This window comes from Belonocnema kinseyi, chromosome 10 (genome assembly GCF_010883055.1).
Source record: "Belonocnema kinseyi isolate 2016_QV_RU_SX_M_011 chromosome 10, B_treatae_v1, whole genome shotgun sequence".
Lineage (NCBI taxonomy): Eukaryota > Metazoa > Arthropoda > Insecta > Hymenoptera > Cynipidae > Belonocnema > Belonocnema kinseyi.
This window is the reverse complement of record NC_046666.1, coordinates 108,943,253-108,954,738: the sequence shown is the minus strand read 5'-3', so window position 1 is coordinate 108,954,738 and position 11,486 is coordinate 108,943,253. Positions and strand designations below refer to the sequence as shown.

The window sequence follows — 11,486 nt, the reverse complement described above, 5'->3', positions numbered from 1 at the left end:
AGAGATGGCATTACTAGACTAGAACACCGCTATGAGAAATGTATCAGCCTTGGAGGAGATTATGTTGAGAAATAAAAAAAAAAAAAATTCTTAAAAACGTTGCTTTCTTGGTCAGGCCGGAAACTTATCAATCCACCCTCGTATCTTAACTCTAACGCCACGCGGTGAACTATCAATATTTTTCTAAGTAAATTAAAATATTATCTGACGTGAAACCACTGTCCTTGAATCAGTGGCAGAAGCAAACAATATTTTATTAATGCAGATCTTTCTGAAAGGTAGAGATTTTAAATTTTGGACCACAATCGAAAATTATATTACGAAATAACCCTTATGAATCGAACGATCTGTTATGATATTTGTTTTAAAATGTTGTTGGAACATTCTTGAAAAAGATGGGTACATAAAAGTGCAAAAATCAAAATTTAAACAAAAAATGAGTTGATACAGTTTATAAGCTATGTAAGAAGTTCATACAAAGCAAAACGGCGCGTTTGAGATGAGATAGTTCACCGCGTGGCGTTAGAGATAAAACTATAGTGCTCCGAAGAGTTAATACAAAGCACCGCGAGATCACAGAGATGAGATAGTTCACTATGCGGCTTTAAAAATGAGATAAAAATGTATTTCTGTATTTTTAACATAGAAGAATTTGATTATTTCGATGGGACCTAATCAAAAACACCAGTCTCACGCGGATCAATTCTAATTCCCCTAACTGTACCGGACCTCTTTAAAAGCAGCACATCTGTAGCGTGCGGATTCTAAACCACAGAACTTTACTGAGCCCGTTTAAAAACAACGTTATAAATATTTACTTGGGTTTAAATTTATGAACTAACGCAGCTCAAATTTTTTGAAACGTAACCTCTCTTGCACTGCCACTAGCCTCCTGTCACCGAGAGTTGAAAATGGCCCATGTGTTGAAAACGACCATGCGGCGGCGCTAGTAGTAACTTTGTTCCAGTTGTTTTAACTGTTATGTGTCTTTTGTCATGTAGAGCCGTTAAAAACTCTTTAAAATGTATCAAGAAAACAGTTTATTTATATAATTATTGTGAAAATGACAGTGGATTTTTCTAATAGTATTTTTCTTTGTTTTTATCGAATCATTTCCATTAATTATCGCTCCGGTATGAAAATACCCGAAGACCCCGAATAAAAGAGTTAGAAGCTTTTTAATAATTGTGAAAGATCTGAGGAGAAATGGTTTGGGCTTTATTTTAAAAGAATAATTTCAAGTTTTAAAGATTTTAAAATGTCGGTTAAAAGAATATGAAAGACGTTGAAACCATTTTTTAAATTTTTTCAAGTTTTACACATTTTGTAGGTAAACTGAATTTTTTCAGGATGTGAAAAAAGTTTTTGAAATTCATAGGAGATTTAAAAATTTTTTAAAAAGGGTTTGAAAGATTTTCAAGCAAAATTTTGCAATTTTGTCATCTTACATAATTTCGGAAAAAATTTGAGTAAGTTTGAGAGATGTTCAAAAGTTTTGAAACGATTAAAAAATAAATAAAACTTTTTAAGTTTTTTTCTAAATTTGGTAAATTTTCACGAAAATGAAAGATATTTTTTCAGGTTCCTTGGAAAAATTAAAGTAATTTTTTATTTCGAAAAAATTAATTTTAAGAAATTATTTAAAAAGATTTCAGAAGATTTGAATAATGGAGAAAGAAGAAGCTGACAGATTTTAGGGCAATTTTTAAAATCTTGAAGAATAAATAAAAAATGCAGAAAAAATTTGAATAATTTTTAGAAATTAGAAGGCTTAGAAGGCTTGACAACATTAAAAAAGGAGAAATTTCCTTATATTCGTGTGAAAGTTTAATAAAATTTTTTATTTTGAAAAATGAAGTATAAGAGAAAATTGAAAAAGGTGTTTAAACATTACAAACGATTTTCTACAATTTCTAAAAATAGTTTAAAAGATTTTAAAGCAAAATGTTTCAGTTTAGTAAGATTGCAAATTAAAAACGTACAAAAATCGGGTAAACTCAAGAAATATTTAGTAGAACTGAAAATAATTTTGAATGCTTTCAAAAGAATAAACAAATTTTTTTTTAAATTTGGAGACTGGAATTTTTCATAATATTTTGTAAAATCCTATATAATAAAAAAAGTGCTTTAAATTTGTTTAGATTTTTCTCTAATACCCATGAAGTATTTCAAAAGTTTCTACATTTTCTCAAAAACCTTATGAAAATTATATTTCCATAAATTTTAAAACAAGATAATATTACTTATTTTATTGTTCTCAACTCTCATTATTTAATTTCAACATTGATTTATTATAATACTTCGAAAAATAATTTTCCATTGATTTAAGTGTTGCCAAAGATAAAAAAATATTCGCTAATGGTCTTTCTATAAGAGTGACATACAAATGTTAAAATATTTTAGCTTCTTTAAAAAGTCTAATTGTTTAAAAAATATCACATTTAAGAGTTGATTATTTCATTCTAATAGAAAAAAATATTTAAGGATTTATCATATTCCTTGTTTGTCATATATAGATATAATAATTATATTTATTATATAGTAGCATTATATTGTAAAGCGCATTATACAAAAAAATGAGCTCTTCATCACTATATATAAAAGTGTTTGATATCCGGGACTAATACAAAATAACGAAAGAAAGAAAACTTAGTTTTTTGGATATTTTGAAATTTGTGATTTTATTTTTCGTTAATTAAAAATCTTGTCGTTATTTGAAATTTGGAAAATTTTATAATTCGATAATAACATACATTTTTGGCATTTTTTTCATTCATTTGTGTATTCGTTATTTATTTTTTTATTATTCTTTATATCCACGTAATTTAAAAAAATTTGAATTATGTCAATTTTGCCGCTTTTTACTATATTAAACAAAATAATACCTAAGTAAATAAGTCTCATTTACTACTTGACTCTACACTATGAGGAAAAAATGATTTTTAAGTATTTCTCATATTTATGCAATTATCCTATGGTACTGCACGGTTTTGTAGAACAAAGGTACTACTAGCGCCGCCGCAAGGCCGTTTTCAACTCTCGTGACACATTTTTTGCATTGGGCAGTACAGTGGAAGCACCCCCCTGACTGCTACTGTCATGCCATAGACAATATTGCTCTTTATCATTCACATCATAGGTTAACTTGCATTAGAATCATATAAAAAAGGTTTGCAATATTTGAAAAACATGTAGTACTTCACATTTCCGTCGATTGCATTTCGATTTGAAACGAAAAATAATGATGACGATTAAAATGAGAGATATAGAATTGACCCGCGTGAGATACGTGTTTTTTTTATTAGGGCCCATCGATTTCACAAATTGGGAATAGTTTTTTTAACGAAATTTATATCATCGTATTTTTTTAAATTATACGATTTTAATTAATGACGGCAGAGTTTTGGCAAATAGAGTGCTTCATTTGCGAACAATTTTTGGTGTTAAATTATTGTTTAATAACCCTCGTCTTTTTACTGACAAGATAGGCATGATTCATCAAAAAATCGCAGCATTTAAAAGAATTTCGTAAGACGTGATATGAAGAAAAGTTAGGCTACAAAAAAAGTAATGTTTAAAGTTAAACATTTTGTGAAGAGAATGGCCAACATTACGGAATTTGTCACACAAGTGTCATGATTCTACGAGACACAGTTTTCAGATACTAGATTTTAAAATGTCTCTTCTAATATGAATGTGATCTATCATTTTATTTAGTTAAGTTTCACTAGTTTTATCTCACTAATATTCATTTATAAAAATAATGGAGATGTTTGAATGTCGTTTGCAAGGTATTCGATAAGGCAATCAATTTAGGAATCGCTTGAACGCTAATGTAAATCGTCTTTAAATTAGTAAACTTTTAAATATGGATACTTTTTAGACGCCGAAAAATATTAAAACATTAATGTACCCTGAATCATGACTGTGTTTTAAATTTAGCAAATAGATTGAAGTTAAAATTTAAAATATGTGTATCATCAAAATTTGAATTTAACAATATACGAAAACGATCCAAAGAAAAATTAGCTGAAGGCATTTATAAATTCAAGCAAGCTATTAGTGAAATGTTAATCTATGAAAACCGTAATGTCTTAAGGACATGTGAGGCAATTAAATACCTATATTACAGACCTCACTTTTTTGGTTTAATGAATTATCTTTGAGAATATTTTTCGACATATTTTCATTGTACCTTGACATTTTTAATATAAGAAAAGGTCTTAGGTTCACAAAATTTCTAGGATATTTCAAAAAATGGTTTCAGTTAATTTCTTTGAAAATAATTTTTGCCGAAATTGCTACACAAATGAAGTACATAAACATACTTTAAGGTCTTCTGATACATTTTCTAAAGTTCCAGTTCGATATTTTATTTACAAAAAAAGCTCTCCAGTTCAAAATAAATATTCAGTAAACTGAAAAAGAGATGTAGGTAATATAGGTATCTGAGTGTGCCACATACCCTTAATATGAATAATCGAGGGGATACTATATTCTGATCAGATTAAATGATTGATTACATTACATGATAGAAGAAAAGTCGCGATAGCTTGGATAAAAAGTTTGAACTATTATACGAAATTAAACGTTGCAATCGCTTCCGACCTATTGTCGCATTCAAATTATCCCAGTAAAAAAATTTGCTCGCTACGCGCGCGCATTCTCATCACGCGCTTCGCTCGCAAATTTGAGTGTGCACCTGTCGGAATTCGCGCTTCGCGCTCGGACATGTTTGCACTTCGCGCTCCTTGCTCGGATATTTATTCTTTGAACTAGGAATACATGCTTGAACCTTCATCAAAAATATCTCCTTTATATCCCAATATTTATATGCTTCTTCATATTCTTAATTTTCTACTGATTTGAGTATAGTTAGAGATTAAGTTGCTCAAAGTTCTGTAGGCTTTGAAGTACGCATTTTTATCGTGATACTCACGCTACGCTCTCGATTTTCGACAGACATGTTTAAATGTATAGTAATTTTCTGAATTACCTCAAAATAAATAAAAACTACAATCGTTTCTTCAGACATTTCTCTCTATCTCGTATTGTTAGGCTAAAAATAGGATTTTGATTTCCATATTATTTTTCATACATACAGCAAAATATCTTACAAGTCTTCTTTTCGATTTTTACGTATATTTCGTCTTTTGGCACAATAAAGGAATTTTCGATTTTTTCATATCAATTTCGATAAATAAAAAAATAATATGAGGAGTTATGTAAAAAGTGGCACAAAGAAATGTTGCACGAATTTTTAAAGGCTGGAAATAAAAAAATAATGTGGGTGGATTGGGGCTAATCAACATGTTTAAAATCGCCCGAAGTTTGCTTTCGAAAAAATTAATAAAAATTGCAAGCCTCGAGAGACTCGAACTGGCGATCCCAATTTTACAAATCTACAGGCCAACCACTGAGCTGCGAGACTCATTAAGATATATTTACAATTGCCCCTATATACCCAGCGCGTTGGTAATAACTCAAGAATTCAGTCTTCAACTGAAATCGCGCTAGCGAATTCAGGCGGATTGGAGCTGACTTGAAATCTCTGGAATTAAATTTAAGGACACTGCAAATTATTCGAGCTGACGCATTTAAATTAATTAGGTACCCCTCAATTTTTTGCTGAATTTGGACGAATAGGATATCTGGAGACTATATTACTTTTCACGAAATTACAACCAACTCAAATTCGAGATTGTCCTAAAGCAAGATTCACGAGGGCTCCTAGCGAATTTGTTTCAATTCGACCCAATTAGTTTTTTTACTGGGATAACATGTACCTGAAGTTCTGAAAATTCAAATCAATCTATTAGACAATAGAAGTCCGGGTTTACTCGTGTGTACTCGAGATACACGTAAAAGGGTACTTTTTCATGCTGTTTTCATGAAGAAATAACTTAATGAGTTACTTTGGATAGTAGAATTTTAATAAAGCTGCAACTGGAACGAAGTAATTTGTTATTTAGGAACTAGTTAATATTTCGGCATTATTTTCCTAACACTTAAAAGTGTAAAGGTAACTTGAATGAACTCACCAAAGACAGGACTGAGGTCGGATCTAGCCGACGTCTTGCCCGTTGTTGCATAGCTTCCACCAGCAAGGGATCCCTTTTCCTGCAACACATATGACACGCACATCGATTTCTGTAACGAGCTGTGACAGAGAGAAAGAGAGAGAGGAGGGGCATGAGGACATAAGTTTTGCTTGTTATAAATCGGCACCTCAGACTCCGTAAGGTCGATGAGAGAGCTCTTCTCCTCGGTGAGGTTCTCCGAGGTTTTATTCTCCTCCTCCCCTTCATCTTTAAAGACCTTGACCTCATCTTCGCTGCCGAGATCATCGCCACCGCCACCACTGCTGTTCACGTGTGGCATAATTGACGAGAAAGTGATTATCGCTTCGCGAATTCAAGTGGCTCGTGGGTGTACAGATCAAGATGAAGAAGATGAAGGGAGAGATGACAGCACGGTGAATCTCTCGTTGCTTGAATTTCTCCGTCCTCTGTCCCTTTCCCTCTGGCCCACGTCGCTCGCCAACGTTGACTTCCGCTGTTAATGCTGTTATCGTTGTCGCAGTCTCCACAAACTACACTAGCACTCCCTTCTTGTCACTCCACATGGAACACAAGCACAGAGCGATCAGCGCGCGTGCATTCGCACATTCGTATTCGCGCCCGCGCACCTTCTCCCACGCACACTTAGGCCCCAAAATAAGCGGCGGCGTTTCCACACTTATCTCTGGACGTATATGTGTATGTTCTTTACATCTGGTATGCCTGCAGGTCCTATCCTAGGCATTGGGCATCCATCCATACACACGCACATATATATATATGTACATATCTCAGCGGGAACACATTCAACAACTCAACTAAACTTGTCTTATCTTGTCGATGACTATTCACTCTGCGCTCTTGTAATCGTACACTCTTTCTTTCACGCGACACATTAGTTATAAGAAATGTGTACAGATCTCCGCTGCTTCATCAAAAGCATCGTTTCACCCTTTTCAAATGCACTAAAGAACGCAACCTATTAGTTATGGTCGACGATGAAAAGATGCAGCCCACAACAGAGATCGCAACTGCATTTGGGTTGTTCAGCAATAGCAGACGGAGCACGTTCGCAACGCGTATCTTGTGCGCGATGACCCGTTGCACGAGACATGCACCAACTGTTTGATTTGATTGTCCGACTGGACGACCAAAAACATTGCGGGTGATAAACAGTGGGAGACAGCATGATGATAAAGACGATATCGATGGGCCATTCTCGTGATCACTAATTTCACCGTTTACCGAGATCCTTTTCTTTTTATATCACCCATTACCACTAATATCGCGATGTTTAGTTTAGTTTTGTGCACTTGACGCGAAATATTATACGATTCAACGTACTTTCTCTGGGTGCTCGGTGCCGACTGTCGATGGCAGTCGGTGCAGTGGAGCTTGGACAGGCGGGCGGCTCTCCCACGCGTCGGCCAATCACAGCGTTCAATTCCAAGAGACGGCTTCCCCTTGAGCCTGGTCCCCGCTTCCAACCCCACAGACCAGTCATGGCAGGCAGTCGCAAGCGGCAAGCGCCAGGCAGCGGTATGCCGATCTCATCCGAACATGTACGAATTTCTACGAACTGACGCTTGCTCAGCCGCTTTGCTTTACCATACACCCGAGCTGCTGATCCCTCTCCCCGCTCCAATCCGTTTCTCACTCCTTCTCTTTTTTCATATTTCTCTCTCATTTTTATCTTTTTTCTCTTCCTCTTTCTTCCTCCTCTATTCCTCCCACTAAAATCTCTCTCTCTCTTTACTTCTATCCTCTTTCTTTCTTCCATTCTCTTTCCTCTTTCTCCATAAGCTTCTCTTCCTCATGCATCTCCCATAAACTCCACCTTTCTGCCCACACCCTTGTATTTCCTTCAGTTCATGCAGATTCGTTTCTGCACGAATCTGCAGCCTACAATAATACTCCCATCCGCGAAAGCGTACACACATACACAACGTTATCCAAGTCAAATTCCTTAACAATTCGCAGCAATAGAAAATACATAAAATTTTCTTAGCAAAATGCGCTGAAACCAAACAATTATTTTATATACATATTCCCGTTTTGTATATGACACGGCGTCCATTAAGGAAAAAAGAGTGCGAAAACCATTCGATTTGCAAGGTTTTTAAAATTGAAATCTAATTAAATTATGTATAGATCTGTGGAAGCCTCTTTTCTTTAATAACTTTTAAAAAACGATTGAAAGAATAGTCGCTCTTTTCCTCAAACTTACTGCGTTCGTCTCTAGCGCGGAGCAAAACTGGTCTTTTTCTCGCTTCAAGTTTTTCGATAATATTATTATTCCTATCTATTAACGAAAGGTTCTCATTCGGTTCTTAACCAATCGCAGGATATTTTGAGATAACTAATGTTTATGTAACCGTTTGATAAGTTTTGGGTCTTATAATTATATCAAAGTTCGCGTTTCAATTAATTGAAATGTTTCTCTAACCGGTCTTGTGGATTGTTTATTAGTGATACATTTCAGAAACTTCACAGGATTTTTTTTAAGTTGGGAAAACGTTTACGACACTTTTCTGTCAGTCTGTAAATTTTGTTCACAAATGATTTAATAATAATTGAGAAAAATTCGTGTTTCAGCAAGGTTTTAAGATTTCTGATCATAATAAATACGCTTAGGTAGATGAATTTTTGGTCACTGTAAAAATTTCGACCGTAATAGGCTTAATAAATTTTATAGTTATAGGCTTCAATGAAAAAACTAAATTTGTTATCGTAAAAATTTCGATATTAAATTTTTGAACAAATATTTTCGATAAATTTTGTGATTAATTGAACCAATGCTGAATATGAAGAATGTTTTTCTGTTTTAATGATCTAGTTGAAGATTAGCATAGCGTCGCAAAAAATCCATTACGAAAGCTGATTAAATTTGTAATTGATGTTTTATTTATGCGGATAAAATACAATTTTTGAAAAACCCAATAATTGTATGATTAGTCGGGGAATACAGAGAAATCAGGGGATATTGTTAGTGACTTTTTAAAGATAAAGTCAATGTAGTCACTTACTTAACCTAGCACTGGATTAACATTTTTCGGGGCCTGGGGCTAAACCTCGAAGGGGCCCTCTTAAGGGTAGAGAAAATCCCAATTTTGCTGTAATGTACGTAATTTTCTGGGGTCAGGGGCCCCTTCGCCCCCCTGGGGCACTAGGCCCACCGTGCCCCTTGGTAAATCCAGAGCTGACTTAACCCTATGATGGTGCCCTGGGTGTGCAGCCACCCGAGGTTAGTATAGAAGTGAAAATTGTAAAAAATATATGAAGAGGGGAGTGGGGGTAGTGGTTGCCAAATTACAGGAAAAAAGGCTTAATTGTCAGTAATTTGACCCTACTCAGTATAAGCATTTGAAGCGCGTTGTGGGTATATATTCACAATCTTCAGATTTGCAAAATAAGTATACTTTTTTATGACAAAAAACTGATAATACTACCTTACAGTTGGATAGGTCCAGTTTATGAATCACTACGATTTTCTTAATTTCACACAATTTAAAGGAAATACCGAAAAACGCGATTTTTGCCATTTTCGATCATTTTTGTAAATTTGTTTTGTTTAAAATTTTACTATCTTTTGCCTACTTAAAATATCAATACCAAACTTGTACAACTGTATTTCTGACAACCTAGAGATTTTATTCCACCCCTGAAAAGTTAAAAAAAAAAATGTATTTTTAACAGTTTTTATTTTTGAAATAAGTAATAGGCGGATACACACCCAGTGCGCGATGCCAGAAAATGTGCGCCATCTGAGGGTTAAGTAAAAATATCACTTTAGTCACTTTTTTTAAAATGAATTAACCCTCATGGCTTTGAAGTTTGTTGAATTCTTTTGAAATCCTTTAACTAATTCAAAATGATTCCGAAATTGTTTCGATAGATTTCAATAATTGGAAATATTTTCGGGTATTTTGAAATATGTATAGGCTCTTTCAGGAGATCTAAAAATTTCAAAATAATTTCGAAGGAATTGGTTTTAAATATTTTCAAACGTTTCATGATGTTTCTAAAGATTTAAAGAATTTTTGGTTATTGGAAGGGATTTAAAGGAATTTCGAATTGGTTTTAATAATTTAAGTGATTTAACAAGATTCAAAAATTTTAGGATATTAAAAAAAATTTAAGTTATTTTCAAGAGCTTTAACAAATTTCAAGAGATATAAAAGGATTTTAAGGGATTTTAAATATTTTACAGATATCCTAAATAATTTGAAATTTGAAAAATTTCAAGTAATTTTCAACACCTTTAAAAGAATCCAAGGAATTTCTAAAGATTTGAATTTTCAATTGATTTCAGTAACTTAATGGGGATTCAAAGGTTTTGAAAGATTCTAGGCTAAAAAACTTGCAAGGAATTTTGAATTGATTTAAGGCCATATGACGAGAGGGTCACGTGACCAAACCTGGTCCTCAATTTTTATTTCCCAACTTACGTCTAAACAAAATGAGGTATCGCTCTGAAAGTTTCGGAAATGGAAGAGGAGATAATAAAGTCTATGTTTCTGCTTTGTTCCGGTGGAAATTTTGAAGAAAAAAAATTTCGAAGAAAATACAAGTGGAATTTAGATCTCTACTTTTCTTTCCCAACTTGGGTCCACACGGAATGAGATATCGTGTTAAAAATTTGGCACGCTAAATAGAACGCAAGCAGAAATGTATTTCTGGTCCTAAATAAATAGAATCGTAAAAAAGTGTTTTTTTTTTAAATTACTATTTTGGAGAAATACCGACTGTGCTGTGAAGCCCTGCAAGCAATTTTCAATGTTGTCAATGGGATGTTTATGAGGTTTATATTTATCAAAGTGGGACAAAACAAAGATATTACAAACGTAGATGCGGTGCGGGCTTAGTTACCCGCGATAAATGTAGACGACGCGTCCGGCGAAAATTGTCAGTTCCCCTCTACCCACCGCAACCCGTATATAGCATCCATATCTCAGTAGGCCCCTCGATGCGCACTTATTATTAAAATTGTTTTCACATTTATAAGTTTGCAAAACATGGTTACTTTATTAAATGCCAGAGATAAAATGCCATGCGTATTTTTTATTTCGGTTTGATATATTTTTTTCTAATTTTAAAATTATTTCTTCTAATTTATATTCTTTTATAAGTTATAATTTTTCACTCTATAATATTATATTTTTATTCAAACTGATAAAACTTTTAGGGTAATATCTATATATAGTTCTCTGATATTATTTTGTATTTTTTTTTAAATTTTTGTGGTCTGCAATTTCTATGGATTTTTTATACTATTCGTCAAATCAAGTTCTCGTATGTATTTTCCAATTTCTTAATTATTATATATTCTAACATTCTTATAAAAATATAATTATAATTCCAAGTGGCAGGAAAATTGTTCTTTCGGTTTTTATGGGTTAAGACGGCAGTTATAAGCCAGATTACGTT

General features: G+C 33.4%; 1 protein-coding gene across 4 annotated transcripts in view; it reads right to left on the bottom strand.

Moving 5' to 3' along the window:
• The window catches only part of LOC117181487 (protein pangolin, isoforms A/H/I/S), a 786,230-nt gene extending 778,782 nt beyond the window's left edge, over positions 1-7,448 (bottom strand). The window contains exons 1-2 of one of the 4 annotated variants that reach the window (XR_004468130.1): positions 6,229-7,448; positions 6,042-6,120 (exon numbers count right to left, since the gene is read on the bottom strand). Coding sequence is in view for 3 of the 4 variants with exons in the window: in XM_033374197.1 (XP_033230088.1) it covers positions 6,042-6,120; positions 6,229-6,381 (232 nt within the window). In the remaining variant the exon portion in view is untranslated. The remainder of the gene's footprint in view (positions 1-6,041; positions 6,121-6,228) is intronic. The other 3 variants (XM_033374197.1, XM_033374196.1, XM_033374195.1) reach the window with 3 other exon arrangements.
• Positions 7,449-11,486: the final 4,038 nt, after the last annotated feature.